This window comes from Tachypleus tridentatus, chromosome 12 (assembly GCF_004210375.1).
Source record: "Tachypleus tridentatus isolate NWPU-2018 chromosome 12, ASM421037v1, whole genome shotgun sequence".
In the NCBI taxonomy this organism is placed as follows: Eukaryota; Metazoa; Arthropoda; class Merostomata; order Xiphosura; family Limulidae; genus Tachypleus; species Tachypleus tridentatus.
In genome coordinates, this window is record NC_134836.1 from 115280449 (window position 1) to 115297640 (window position 17192).

At 31.2% G+C, this 17192-nt stretch overlaps 1 protein-coding gene across 1 annotated transcript in view; it reads right to left on the reverse strand.

The window, feature by feature from the left end:
* The window catches only part of LOC143234423 (rap1 GTPase-GDP dissociation stimulator 1-like), a 50433-nt gene extending 34954 nt beyond the window's left edge, over positions 1-15479 (reverse strand). The window contains 5 exon segments of the mRNA XM_076471787.1: positions 544-687; positions 3689-3814; positions 4689-4832; positions 9690-9803; positions 15148-15479. Of these exon segments, the coding sequence (XP_076327902.1) occupies positions 544-687; positions 3689-3814; positions 4689-4832; positions 9690-9803; positions 15148-15151 (532 nt within the window). The 5' untranslated portion in view covers positions 15152-15479.
* Positions 15480-17192: the final 1713 nt, after the last annotated feature.

Genomic DNA, 17192 nt, shown 5'->3' on the forward strand with positions numbered 1-17192 from the left:
TAGATTGACTCAATGTGTACTGTGGATAATTAGATTGACTCCATGTGTACTGTGGATAATTAAAATGACTCCATGTGTACTGTGGATAATTAGATTGACTCCATGTGTACTGTGGATAATTAGATTGACTCCATGTGTACTGTGGATAATTAGATTGACTCCATGTGTACTGTGGATAATAAGTTTGACTCCATGTGTACTGTGGATAATTAGATTGACTCCATGTGTACTGTGGATAATTAGATTGACTCCATGTGTACTGTGGATAATTACATTGACTCAATGTGTACTGTGGATAATTAGATTGACTCAATGTGTACTGTGGATAATTAGATTGACTCAATGTGTACTGTGGATAATTAGATTGACTCCATGTGTACTGTGGATAATTAGATTGACTCAATGTGTACTAAACTTACAGCTTATTTTAAATGAAATAATGTAAACTTCTGATACAATCTACAGCACATTACACATATATATAACAGGATCCTTTAGTTACACATCTGAAAATATACAAATACTGTTTACTGTGAAACTTACCATATGTTTCAGTCATGTTTAACAAGCAGCCAGATGCAGTAGTTCGGAGGTTATGAGGCATTTCTTTCATTTCTAGAAGACTTCGTAACAAGAGAACTAGTTTCTCTACACCCTTCTGATCTTTCACAATACCTCGTGCTAAATCTGAAAGGTAAGAGGAGGAAGATACAATCATGGACTCCACAAAAACAACCTCTGCATCAAAAATTAAACATTTTCAATTTGGTATCTTAAAATAAAATGTACACGTTAAACAATATCTGATAAAACATCACTATAATAGTTTTAAAAGCTAAAATAAAGCAAACATTGTTTACAGTTCAAACCATAAACACTAGTACATTCTTAGTTGAAACCATAAACACTTGTACATTCTTAGTTCAAACCATAAACACTTACACACTTTTAGTCCAAATCATAAACACTTACACACTTTTAGTCCAAATCATAAACACTACGTAGTCTCACTACAAATCATAAACACTACACATTCTCAGTTCAAACCATAAACACCACACACTTTTAGTCCAAACCATAAACACTAGCTGATCTGACTACAAATCATAAACACTACACTTTTAGTCCAAACCATAAACACTAGCTGATCTGACTACAAATCATAAACACTACACACTTTTAGTCCAAACCATAAACACTACCTGGCCTCACTACAGACCATAAACACTACACACTTTTAGTCCAAACTATAAACACTACCTTGTTTCACTACAAATCATAAACACTACACACTTTTAGTCCAAACCATAAACACTACCTAGTTTCACTACAAATCATAAACACTACACACTTTTAGTCCAAACCATAAACACTACCTGGCCTCACTACAAACCATAAACACTACACACTTTTAGTCCAAACCATAAACACTAGCTGGTCTCACTACAAACCATAAACACTGCACCATCTCAGTTCAAACCATAAACACTACACTGTCTCAATTCAAACTATAAAAATTACACATTTTGGTTTACACCATAAACACTAAAAAGGTTCAGTTCCATACTTCCCCAAGAGTAAAGAGATGGTTCGGTTTTTTTGAATTTCGCACAAAGCTACACCAAGGCTATTCGCACTAGCTGTCCCTAATTTAGCATTGTAAGACTAGAGAGAAGGCAGCTAGTCATCACCATCCGCTGCCAACTCTTGGGCTACTCTTTTATAACATAGTATAACACCTCCACGGCTGAAAGGGTGAGCATGTTTGGTTTGGCGGGGATTAAAACCCATGATCCCCAGATTACGAGTCGATCACCTTAACCACCTGTCCATGCCGGGCCGAATAGAGAGAAGACAGCTAGTAAACAGTGCTTACCACCAACACCTTCGTTATTCTAAATGAATAGTACAATTTGTTCATTAGTTTTATAACACACCCCCAACCCCACAGTGCAGCACATTAATAACTAGGTCTTGTATGGCCCCATGTAAAATGTACTGTGAATATAATTCTGATGCAGAAGGACTGCTTCCTTCAGCCCCATTTTCTATTTCTTAAGCCTGATCTAATTTATGACATCTCGCTGAATTATTGAGATAAATTTATTGATTTTCTGTCAATCATTTATTTTAAACATATGTGTTTTATAAAACTTAGAATACCAACATTAACCTGCCTGAGTGCATTTTTTATGTGTAATACAGTTAAACTGGTAGAGAAATATCTTTTGATTTTATTCAAGACTTATTTGTGTGTTAAAAAACCTTAACTTTTGAAGACAATTTTATTAAATTTGTCAAGTAATGAAGGAAATACAATATCTATGGTTTGTACCATTTTTAAACACATTCAGCATTCTTATTGTAAACAACTCAATTTTCAGATAACTTTACAAAGTTTTAGGAGGTAAAAGACTATTTCAGTGATACATTTCAAAGGACTATCTCTGCTGTGCCTACCACATGTGAGGCTACTCCAATATCACATTAACATGTGAGGTTACACGAATATCTTATTAACAAGTAATGTGAGGTTACACCAATATCCCATTAACACATGAGGCTACATGAGTATCCTATTAACATGTGACACTACACGAATATCCCATTAACAAGTCATGTGAGTCTACATCAATATCCCATTAACAAGTAATGTGAAGTTACACCAATATTCCATTTAAAAAGTGACATGAGGTTACACCAATATCCCATTTAACAGGTGACGTGAGGTTACACCAATATCCCATTTAACAGGTGAAATGAGATTACACCAATATCCCATTTAACAGGTGACGTGAGATTACACCAATATCCCATTTAACAGGTGAAATGAGATTACACCAATATCCCATTTAACAGGTGAAATGAGATTACACCAATATCCCATTTAACAGGTGACGTGAGATTACACCAATATCCCATTTAACAGGTGAAATGAGATTACACCAATATCCCATTTAACAGGTGAAATGAGATTACACCAATATCCCATTTAACAGGTGACGTGAGATTACACCAATATCCCATTTAACAGGTGACGTGAGGTTACACCAATATCCCATTTAACAGGTGAAATGAGATTACACCAATATCCCATTTAACAGGTGAAATGAGATTACACCAATATCCCATTTAACAGGTGAAGTGAGGTTACACCAATATCCCATTAACAAGTAATGCGAGTCTACATGAATATCCCATTAACAAGTAATATTAGGCTACATCAATATCCCATTAATAAGTAACGTGAAGTTACACCATTATCCCATTTAACAGGTGATGTGAGGTTACACCAATATCCCATTTAACAGGTGATGTGAGGTTACACCAATATCCCATTAACAAGTAATGCGAGTCTACATGAATATCCCATTAACAAGTAATATTAGGCTACATCAATATCCCATTTAAGAAGTGATATGAGGTTACACCAATATCCCATTTAACAAGTAATGTGAGGTTACACCAATATCCCATTCAACAAGTAATGTGAGGTTACACCAATATCCCATTCAACAAGTAATGTGAGGTTACACCAATATCCCATTCAACAAGTAATGTGAGACTACACTAATATCTCATCAACAAGTAATGTGAGACTACACTAATATCCAAGTGACAAGCAATGCATTAAACAAAAACATATCCTTCTTGCTAAACAGAATATAATATTGATGTACAAACCCACCATTGTCATAACAGATGTTTCCCAGTGCTCGGCAAGACTGCAGGACAACTTGACTATTCTTGTCAGATAATAAGTCCAACAAAGTTGAAAGAACTGTGACATCAGAAAGTGGTTTTCTTCCAGGTTCTAATAAAACAAATAAAGACTTGTACATAATGGTCAACTGTAAAATAACATTTACCATGTGGCAACTTACTAGCTTTGAACATATACAGAAAATACAAAAAGGACGATGAAAAGTCGAATTGGATTTCACTGAAGCCATTTCAATTATTTCTTTTAATTATCGTTGTTATGAGGAAAAATATCTGTTTCTACTAAACTAACACAATTTAAAAAGAAAGGATATTTCAAAACTGTTTACTACAGGACTTGTAAAAAACAAATTGAAGAGAAAATGATAAAAAAATGGAGTTCATTAAGGCTATTGGCCAAAAAAAAAGATGCCAAAATGTGGCCATTTAAGTAGCCTGCATTAAAGTATTACTTCAAGAGCTTCATTGGTTATATTAATGTCTTTAGTATTTTCTACAAGAATGACACTGGATAACAAAATAGACTAAATAATGGGTTGAAAATCCCCTAAGGTTGAGATATAAACACTACAACTTAGTACTACTGTACCAGAAGATGGACAACAATCAACACTACCTGCTGCCTATGTAGCCATCCTTAACCTACTAACAGGATTGACTGTTGTTGGTTTAAAGTCCCAAAGATGAAAGTGCAAGGTACATTCAGTGATACATGGCTTAGCCATGAACCTTCTGACCAGAAGTTCAACATATTATCCACTAGACTACACTCAGTATTTGTTAATACCGGAAGTGATTCATAAATGTCGAAGTGAAAAGAAAATCGTCATAACAATTTATATAAGTTTATTTTAATATTTACTGACTTGTAAATTTTCTTAAATTCTGTAGTCTAGTTATCTTTCAAATCTATCTGTCAAATCAAAGATAAGTATGAAAACTGAATAAACCTATTAGTGAATTACCACATTTTGCAACTTCTGCAATCAGTTCTGCCAGTTTAGCTAACTGGGTTGATGTTAACTTGGTTGGTGGTTTTAGAAGTTCAGTTACTAAGTCAACCAACCCTTCATTGAGAAGTTTCTCTATTAAGGCCCTTGTATCTGAACCTGGAGAGAAAAAAAAAACATTCAAGACAGAAACACTGATAACTATTTCAAAAACTTTATTGAAAACTTTAAGAAAATGTGGAAAAATACAAGCTATATGTGTTTGTCAATCTAATTGAGTACACGTGCCTATTGTTTGCTTCAATATCAAATCACTTGGGTAAAAACAATACCCACATGAACATACATCATCAAACAATACCTACATGAACATACATCATCAAACAATACCTACATGAACATACATCATCAAACAATACCTACATGAACATACATCATCAAACAATACCTACATGAACATACATCATCAAACAATACCTACATGAACATACATCATCAAACAATACCCACATGAACATACATCATCAAACAATACCTACATGAACATACATCATCAAACAATACCTACATGAACATACATCATCAAACAATACCTACATGAACATACATCATCAAACAATACCTACATGAACATACATCATCAAACAATACCTACATGAACATACATCATCAAACAATACCCACATGAACATACATCATCAAACAATACCTACATGAACATACATCATCAAACAATACCTACATGAACATACATCATCAAACAATACCCACATGAACATACATCATCAAACAATACCCACATGAACATACATCATCAAACAATACCTACATGAACATACATCATCAAACAATACCTACATGAACATACATCATCAAACAATACCCACATGAACATACATCATCAAACAATACCCACATGAACATACATCATCAAACAATACCTACATGAACATACATCATCAAACAATACCTACATGAACATACATCATCAAACAATACCCACATGAACATACATCATCAAACAATACCTACATGAACATACATCATCAAACAATACCTACATGAACATACATCATCAAACAATACCCACATGAACATACATCATCAAACAATACCCACATGAACATACATCATCAAACAATACCTACATGAACATACATCATCAAACAATACCTACATGAACATACATCATCAAACAATACCTACATGAACATACATCATCAAACAATACCTACATGAACATACATCATCAAACAATACCTACATGAACATACATCATCAAACAATACCTACATGAACATACATCATCAAACAATACCTACATGAACATACATCATCAAACAATACCTACATGAACATACATCATCAAACAATACCTACATGAACATACATCATCAAACAATACCCACATGAACATACATCATCAAACAATACCCACATGAACATACATCATCAAATTTACTTTACATCATCAACTGTCTTAAAAGTTTATTTACATTAGTTTGTTTATTATCAATAACTTTCACACTTGTCTTTCAAAAGTAGGCTAAAAATAATCGTAACTATGAAGCTGTCTTACCTCAGGCAAAGGATGTAACTTACAAATTACCACTCAATGGTTTTGTAAACTATGTTTGTTCTCATACAAATTCACTCAAAGTTACACAAAATCTACCTGCATTAGCCATCTCTAATTTCGAACCAACAGATTAAACGGAAGGCAGCTAGTCAACAGGAACCACCATCAACTCTTGAGGTACTCCTGTCTGACTAAATAATAGGGTTTGACTGTTATCCTTATAATTCACCCGAAGTTATTATCTGTTTTTACAGTACTAGGATGAGAATGATGGGTCCATAGATCCATAGGCTGGCATGTCAGTCACTAGACCTCACTTTGGCCCAAACTTTAAATTTTAAGAATTTTAAAAACCCAAACCTCATAATTATCTGCTATGTTACTAGAAGGTAATTAACCTATTGACAGTTTGCAAAAATTCCACACGTTTAGAGCAGCTGCAGTCAATGGGTTAAGCTTCTTAACCTTAAAACTGTCTAGAATGTGTGTGTATAAGATTAACATCACAAGTTATATAAATATTCAAACAAATCTCACTTGTAGAATGTGTGTGTATAAGATTAACATCACAAGTTATATAAATATTCAAACAAATCTCACATGTAGAATGTGTGTGTATAAGATTAACATCACAAGTTATATAAATATTCAAACAAATCTCACATGTAGAATGTGTGTGTATAAGATTAACATCACAAGTTATATAAATATTCAAACAAATCTCACATGTAGAATGTGTGTGTATAAGATTAACATCACAAGTTATATAAATATTCAAACAAATCTCACATGTAGAATGTGTGTGTATAAGATTAACATCACAAGTTATATAAATATTCAAACAAATCTCACATGTAGAATGTGTGTGTGTATAAGATTAACATCACAAGTTATATAAATATTCAAACAAATCTCACATGTAGAATGTGTGTGTATAAGATTAACATCACAAGTTATATAAATATTCAAACAAATCTCACATGTAGAATGTGTGTGTATAAGATTAACATCACAAGTTATATAAATATTCAAACAAATCTCACATGTAGAATGTGTGTGTATAAGATTAACATCACAAGTTATATAAATATTCAAACAAATCTCACATGTAGAATGTGTGTGTGTATAAGATTAACATCACAAGTTATATAAATATTCAAACAAATCTCACATGTAGAATGTGTGTGTATAAGATTAACATCACAAGTTATATAAATATTCAAACAAATCTCACATGTAGAATGTGTGTGTATAAGATTAACATCACAAGTTATATAAATATTCAAACAAATCTCACATGTAGAATGTGTGTGTATAAGATTAACATCACAAGTTATATAAATATTCAAACAAATCTCACATGTAGAATGTGTGTGTATAAGATTAACATCACAAGTTATATAAATATTCAAACAAATCTCACATGTAGAATGTGTGTGTATAAGATTAACATCACAAGTTATATAAATATTCAAACAAATCTCACATGTAGAATGTGTGTGTATAAGATTAACATCACAAGTTATATAAATATTCAAACAAATCTCACATGTAGAATGTGTGTGTATATAAGATTAACATCACAAGTTATATAAATATTCAAACAAATCTCACATGTAGAATGTGTGTGTATAAGATTAACATCACAAGTTATATAAATATTCAAACAAATCTCACATGTAGAATGTGTGTGTATATAAGATTAACATCACAAGTTATATAAATATTCAAACAAATCTCACATGTAGAATGTGTGTGTATAAGATTAACATCACAAGTTATATAAATATTCAAACAAATCTCACATGTAGAATGTGTGTGTATAAGATTAACATCACAAGTTATATAAATATTCAAACAAATCTCACATGTAGAATGTGTGTGTATATAAGATTAACATCACAAGTTATATAAATATTCAAACAAATCTCACATGTAGAATGTGTGTGTATAAGATTAACATCACAAGTTATATAAATATTCAAACAAATCTCACATGTAGAATGTGTGTGTATAAGATTAACATCACAAGTTATATAAATATTCAAACAAATCTCACATGTAGAATGTGTGTGTATATAAGATTAACATCACAAGTTATATAAATATTCAAACAAATCTCACATGTAGAATGTGTGTGTATATAAGATTAACATCACAAGTTATATAAATATTCAAACAAATCTCACATGTAGAATGTGTGTGTATATAAGATTAACATCACAAGTTATATAAATATTCAAACAAATCTCACATGTAGAATGTGTGTGTATATAAGATTAACATCACAAGTTATATAAATATTCAAACAAATCTCACATGTAGAATGTGTGTGTGTATAAGATTAACATCACAAGTTATATAAATATTCAAACAAATCTCACATGTAGAATGTGTGTGTATATAAGATTAACATCACAAGTTATATAAATATTCAAACAAATCTCACATGTAGAATGTGTGTGTATAAGATTAACATCACAAGTTATATAAATATTCAAACAAATCTCACATGTAGAATGTGTGTGTATAAGATTAACATCACAAGTTATATAAATATTCAAACAAATCTCATATGGCTTATCTTCTAATTACTGTTATTATAAGTACAAATATATTTACTCATATTTTCCAGAAAAGCACTGTTAAAATACGTATGACTTGTTAACTAGTTAAACTAGTCCACATCTAGTTCTAAAAAATAACACATGATTGTTAACTACATTTAAAATATTTATAAATGATTGTTTAGGTGAGTATAAAAGACTATAAATAAATGTATATTATATACTATTGATAGTTAAGATGACAAAAACTTGGTCAACTGCAAAGAACGTTCATACTGATATACAATATTGAAAATAAGTACAAAAAATACTCACCTGACACATACAGAAGAGTGAAATAATAACCAGCCACAATTTTCACATCTATCACCAGTTCAAAACATTATTATAGATAAAAACTAAGCTGTACAATTTACTACAGTGTTTCGTATTCATTTCAAGCCTTGTTTGCATACTGTTACAAGTCCATAAACTGTTTTGTCCAGTTGTAGGTTTAAAAACCCAAAAATTGAATAGTTTTTAAAGTTGACTAATTGCTATCAAATTTAAAATATGGAGAGGAATCAAGTTAAGAATTTTATTCAGAATAAATTCTGTAATACATAAATAATAATGTTTGTAATAAAGCATTATATGCCATACAACTTAGAAACATCTGTATTATACTTCTGCCAGAGGAGGGACGTTTACAAAACAAGAAAGTTTACAAAAAAGTTATAAATATATATATATATATATATATAGTAAAAACTAATATATAATTTTGTTTTAATAGTTAAAACTTAAAATTCTGAAACTAAATGTTATACAACTCTTGACACATTTAACAGTATTGAAGGTAAACTAAAAATAAAGAACAACACTACCAACCCTTTGCAGTCAATGTCTTGTTAATTGCATCAAGACAATCGTCCACTTCGGAACCACTGGCAGTAGAATCCTTCTGTGTATTAAGTTTCAGTCCTTCCAAGTGTTTTGTGATATCTATATCATATATACACAATGAGGTTTTCACTATTAACACATGGTATATACAAAAATATCATGCTATTTCTACACGAGTCGACAAAATGATACAGCTTAACTCCTGGTAACAAGTAAACATAATATTTCAGCAACAGAATACATATTTATAGAAGTTAAATAAATTCAGATAAACTATTTCCTCATAAAGTAAATACATATTTTTATTCCAGATTAGACGGACCAGATAAGAGCATATTGGTAAACCTATAGAGGGGCAGAAACAGTTGTTTCCAAAATACAGTTCATGTATAAGTTAGTGTAAAAAGACCTTATGGACCCTACTCTTAATGTTAACCATATAACAAAACATTTGACTTTAAAATAAGAGTTAGATAATCTTGCCATATAATGCACTTCTCCACAACAATAGTCATCACATGAAGAAGGCCTTCCCTTAAAGTTTTAATAAACAAGGAAATATTTGGAGTATCTAATGTGAAGAAATCTCATGACCACAAACAGAGTTTGAACCACTTTGTAACAGATGAAGTAAAATGTGGGGACTTACATTTTAAAAGAAGACTGGCCATCTTCTGACACAGTTAACCTTATCACTACTAGTTAAAGACCATGTAATTATGTTTGTGGACTTGCATTAAAACTTCTATTGAACTACTATTTTAATGAACGTATGTCATTAAGTTTGGCATCAAACTGTAAATTATAATTCAAATTTTAGTATCATATGTTATTCAATTTCTTAATTGAAAAGTAAATATTAAAAAACAAACCTTAAATATCAATTTTTGTGTGTCATATGTTGAATGCAGCACTGGTTCAAATTAGGCATTTATAATGTCAAAATACTAACTCTATAGTTTTGTAACAATTATAAATGTACATCACTGATACTGATGAACTAGAACACAAAATAAAAGCCTCCTATCTTTTCTGTTTGCTGAGATATCGTTCACACACTGAATCAAACATAACACGGACCCTCCCACACCTGTTCCCATGTTTAAAAACACTCCCTTTTGCACAGTTACTTGTGTATATCACATACGAATAACCACCCGAAAGCTCAGAATGTCCTACTTACAGATTTTTCAATTATTTGGATGCTGTCTCATTCTTTCAAAAGAAGATAATAAGGAGATTAAGTTTCAAGACTGCTTGAAACTGCAGACTCTTTTAGACTGAAATATAACTTTGTTACTGAACTTGAAAAATTACAATCGATTTCTATGGTGCTGATGTAGTAATTTATTACTTTCAGTTAATCAAATGTATATATATGTACCCATAAAAAAACTGTTTCACACGCTCCACATGCAAAATTTCTTAAGGCTTAGTAAAGTAGGAAAAGTAAAAGCATGGTACACAAATTGTAACACAAAGAGATAACTGTTTGCTTTACTTTATTTATTGTTCTATGTTTTAAAAACAAGTTTAATACCTTGTTTGTAAACAGTATTAATGTACATACATATATAATATATAATAATTGAATTGTCACTGTATTTTACTAAATACTAGTCCACTAAAACACAACCAAGACAGGTCACTTTGTAAAAATTCAGTTTCATATTCTTGGATATAGTAACATGAGTGGACATGCACTGTGTCATTGTAACTACTGTAATGTTAGCTAGGACTAACTGAAAGGTTGATATAATAAAAATAATAGATATATATATATAAATGCAAAAAGCTATTAGTCTAAATGTTTGTGTCTTCATGTTATAGCATGTAGTTATTCTAGAATGAAAATTTATATTTTTTCCTAACTCTTTATGATGGTTACAAGGTCAGTCACATTGACAGACCCCTCATAGTTAAAAGTAGAGAAAATAACAGAAAATACAAGCATTTACTGAAAACAAATGTTTGGAATATATTTAAGAGGTTTCACAGATTACATAAATAATATTTGAGATTTATGGGACAAAGAATAGTTTTACATTATAATGTGAACTCAGTCACACTTGGACCAGTAACAAAACATGTTCCATATTTCCACAAAAAACTTTACTAAAAATACTTTTTAATGTACAAAACACTTGGAAACATTACTTAAAGTCTACTAAATTTTGTGAATATACAAATAATGCATCAAAAGTTGCTGTATAAATACTTAACATGTGCAAATAAGCTTGTGTATTTTACAGACAGCCTAGAGCAAACAACTTAATAAAACAACATACTCTCTCATTCCCCTGATATGGGTCATGATGTGTCACTAGTGTGAACCACCATCACACAGATCTTGAGGGAACCTAGTAATCATTGTGATCACAAAACATAAGGTATATAATATCTCAAACCTCCTCTCTAGGACAAAGAAACACTAAGAATAAACTTGAATAAAGCCCCTAGGTGGTGCTGTTCTTATCAAATTAGCAGCAACATGTAAACCAAGGTTTAGGTAAAATCACTGCCCGATTAAAGAGCTTGCCCAAAGAAATCCACAACTGAAATTCCAAGTCCTTTCGTGGAAGACACACATGGGCTGTACTCATTGAAAACACAGCAATCAATGTCTTCAGTAAAGATCAAATTAACAAAAGAGCTTTTGATAATTCACATATAAAAACTACAAACCTTCCACATGGAAGTCTGTAAGAACATTTGGATGAAGTAAATATTGAGTTCAATGATAAACAGTATAAACCTTCTACATGGAATTCTGTAAGAACATTTGGATGAAGTAAATATTGAATTCAATAATAAAAACTATGCACCTTGTGTTTGGGTGATGGAGCAGTCTTGATGTACCAGTGTTATAATATAAATATATGTACCACATATACCTTTCATTACGAGTCACTCTTATACTTACCATATTTACAAAATATTAGTTATTTTTATTTTAAACCACCAAACTTAGAAACTTCTATGTAGTTACTACATTATCTCAATGCAAATGTTAACTTCCAAGTATAAATATATTAGTAAAGAAATATATTGCTAAGTATAAAAAAATATTTGATATGACATACATAGGTCACTAGGATATAGAGTGTATTTTATTCTTTATAAATCTTGCATAGATTGATAAGAAAACAGGTTGTCAAAGACAGTAAAAAGTGTTTTGCTCTATCAAATGATGATAAAATTATAGTTACTGATAGAACTTGGTAGGTGCTAAACCCACTGAAGAAAGATGAACCAAAAAAATCTGTTTTGGCTATTTGTCAGGTTTCAACTTTGGGATGTTCTGGAGAGCTGTAAATCATCATTCGCACGGGTTCCTTTCCTAAACACACCAAATGAATGGTGTACAAAGCATTGACTATTCTACATATTACAGTTAATTACTGTTTATGTACTGTTGACTGGCAGCATCTACTTCATCCTGTACTTAAGCTTTTTAAAGCAATGCCAAATCTCTGCACAAAAGCTAACATCGTAGGTAATAACAGTGTTTACACTAGAATAATGCTGCTTTAAATTTTGTACATAATAATAACAAAATAGGTAATCAGAGAATGTGGCTCTATCAGATGGTAATTAAATTACAGTTACTAACAGAACTAGGCAGGTGCCAGGCCCACTAAAGTAAGATGGTGGATGAAAACAAAAATATTTTGATTTTAGTTATTCACTGGTTTGTTCTGAATTGTTGAAAAGCCAAAGACAGACTATGTCAGGTAGCTCTTCATATCTAGCTTCTAACGACCTAAGGAGAAGAAAATCTTGAATATTTTTTTCCCGTCCCTATATAAAGTACTAACTATACAAACAAATTCCAATCTGCTATACATTGGTAACATTATATCATACAAAGTTATCCATTTACAGCTACTATGATATTTCACCAAACCAAACTTTTATCACAAGTAAAAACTTTGTTCTTTACAATCGACATCTCACAAATGGCTATACTTTAAAACTAAAAGTTTTTAAATGCTGCATACCTATAAATTATAATATAATAACATATAGCCTGTAAAAAATGATGGGGCTAGTAGTGCCACCCTCACCCCATAGTATAGCTGAACCTCCCATTTCATAGTTAACCAAAATAAATAAATTTTACAAAATCAGTCCTGTCCAACAGAGACAGAAAAGTGCAGTCGAGCCATTTAAGTGTCATTAAATTCCATGGTGAGCCAATCAAAACTAAGATTATTTACGAAATGAATTCATGGTATATTTATATATTATTTATTGATAAAAATCAATTAGATAAACAGCTTCTAATGTGCAGAAATGCCAGTGGCTTTTGTGTCATGTTGCTTAGCAACAAAAGTATAACACTATTGTTAGTCTATGTACTGAATGTATTAAATGAAATGTATAAACAACAAAACAGAAAAAAATACTTGTTGATTTCTTAATTTAGTCTATGTTAAACAAAAAGGTTTGTTTTTATATAAAATGTTGATGATACAGCAGAAATTCAGAAATTATTTAAATTTAAAACCAAACTGTATTTATACTTTTGTGATACATTTTATACATCTAGCCCTAGGCTAGGTGATCACTTATTACATCTTTATTTTAGGTTTGTTTTACCAATACTCACTACACTTCTAAGCTTTCATGGCACCCCATCATGGCCCCCTTGCACACCCATGAATAAAACTGTAATGGGCTGACAGTAATTGAATTATCCTGTTCTGATAAGCACATTTTGGCTTTTATGACTCCTCCTATTTTGAGAAATCAAGACTGACACAAAGTAACACACACTGGCTTTTATATAAGTTAGATTAGAACCACAACCATACTATTATATAATAATGTTTAGAAATTAAAGTACAGTACCGTCTGTAAACTGTAACACACACAGTATTAATGTACTATTATTTTGATCTTAGCCATGTTGAGATAATTTGTGTACGGACACTGATACACCTATTGTACTAATACTAGAACCACTGGGTGAAGGGAAACAAGGCCTATACTCTATTTGGGTGGGTAAGGACTGGTCTCGATGTTAAAACTAAACTGCTTGACTCAGTTTCCTCATTTTTAAATTTTACTTACATACTTTAATATATAGAAATTTAGGCTACTGTAAATTTACAATACACTTTACTGTTCACAAATGTCCGAGGTTAAACCAAAGCCTGAAAAATTAAATCAATAAACACAACTAAAACTTGGTTAAACTATAGAGCTAACCTATAACAAATGACTAATATTACTCGCTATTTCTAAACCAAAGGAAAAGCCATATTAAAATTTAAAAAGATTTAACCTTAAGCCAGTTTAAAGTCTCAAGTTAACTTTTATTAAAACTAAAACTGTAAAGGCTTAACACAATACTAGCATTAGTAATACTAATAGTTTGAGTTTGATTAACACCTATTTTGTCAAGATTAACTTAAAATGCTGTTTCATAAGTACGTACCCATAGTGTACACAAACCAAAAAATTTCTAATGCAATTTTAATGTAAAAATCCTACGCTTCACAAGCAATTTCTTCTAATCAAAGAGCTCTTCAGTGACGGAAGGAATAACACTATCCATTGAAAATGTTAAACCATCAATATCGCCGTATGTTTAGTTCGAATTTCCAGTTTACGATCTTACGTGAATTCTACGTTCCTAACAGCTTTAAGAAACGCTATAAACTAAAACAAAATCATGTTTTTACAGTGACACCAGTTCTATTAATTTTGCCATAATTCTGCAAATTTGTGCATCAGCTGTATTTATATATACATATAACAGAATCTATCTGTTTTACAATGACACCAGTTATAATAATTTTGTATACCAGTTGTATTTATATATGGATGTTTTTGTTTAATGGAATTGTGAAAGCCGTTGTAATGATACTGGTAATACTACGTATTTTGATGTTGATAATATTTCAATGTTTAAGTGTCACGTTTTGCAAACACGTTGAACTATTTTATAGAACAAAATAATTTTTAAAAAATATTTAGCTACAGCATTTCAAATAATAACCACGTTCAGTAAAAGACACAAAGAATTTAATAGTATAAAAAGAAATTTTCAGACACATCTATGAAATGCAAATATTTTGTACATTGAAATAAATCGGGTAGCGAATGGGATAATTTACCTAATGGAAATAAACTAGATCTAGACAGTAGAGAATTTAGGTAGTGGCGATAGTGGGCTCAGCCCCAGGGCTCTTATTTGCGGCACATTGATAATTTTATTATATGTAAAATTACATGGAGAGCTCACAAAAATTGGTAGTCCCTGAGCCTACACAACCTTAAATCCGCCACTAGATCTGGATATAAAAAAACTCACATATTTTATAACTAAAACCAGATATTTACATTATATGATAGACGTATAGGCGTGTAAAATAATTATATGTGGCATGTTAAAATAATGATTGTTATTTGTATTTGTCGATTACGTGGTTATTTAAAAAAAGGCGGTCTGTTTGTTGACTCGTTAAGTTGAATGAACAGAATATTTTCTTAATTGTAACACTAATTTGGATAAGTTTACAGCATAACACAGTGTTTAATTTAAATTAAAGTATATACTAAATATTGTGTATAAATACACTAGTTATCAGTTTTAAGTTATAATAAGTTGGCAAATAACTATTTATAAGCATAGAAATTATATATTTTTTATTTTCTTTTAGGAACATATTACATGTTTCGACAGAACATTGGCCTGTCTTTCTCATATCTTGTAGTATGCTACCCCCAAAATAAACCATCTGATTATGGTTGTAAGTCGTTGATTGCCAACGTTTTTTTATTTTATTAGCATAATTTGCTTCCTTACTCAAATATCATTTATATCCAACACAGTAATAAACATACTAACATTTCTATTCAACATAGTAGGAAATTTACTACGAGTTCTATACAACTCGCTTATAAATCTTCTACCACTTTAACACATTAATAAACCTACTATAGGTTTTAGATTATTGGGTTTTAATCCAACGGCAAAATACTCTAGATTTTGAATAAATGTTCCTAAGTTTTATTCGATTTCAATGTAACCACGTGCAAAACGGTTTTTCAACTTAACTTATTGATGAGGAACTATTATATGCGAAGAATTGTTTTTTCGAGAATTTGGTTTACTACAAGTTGTTTATGTCTTCAGGTCTCCGCAGTTAAACAAATCTGTAAAATTATATATGCTATAAACAGGGTGTTGTTGCGTGTGTGTGTTTTTTTTATAGCAAAGCCACATTGGGCTATCTGCTGAGCCCACCAAGGGGAATCGAACGCCTGATTGTGCGTTGTAAATCCAAAGACATACCGCTGTACTAGCGAGGGTCATGCTGGAATACCATCATATGTTGACTTCAATAAACTTGAGTAAAGGTTTGGTTTGTTTTGAAATTCGCTCAAAGCTACACAAGGGCTATCTGCGCTAGCCGTCCCTAATTTAGTAGTGTAAGACTAGAGGGAAGGCAGGTAGTCATCACCGCCCACCGCCAA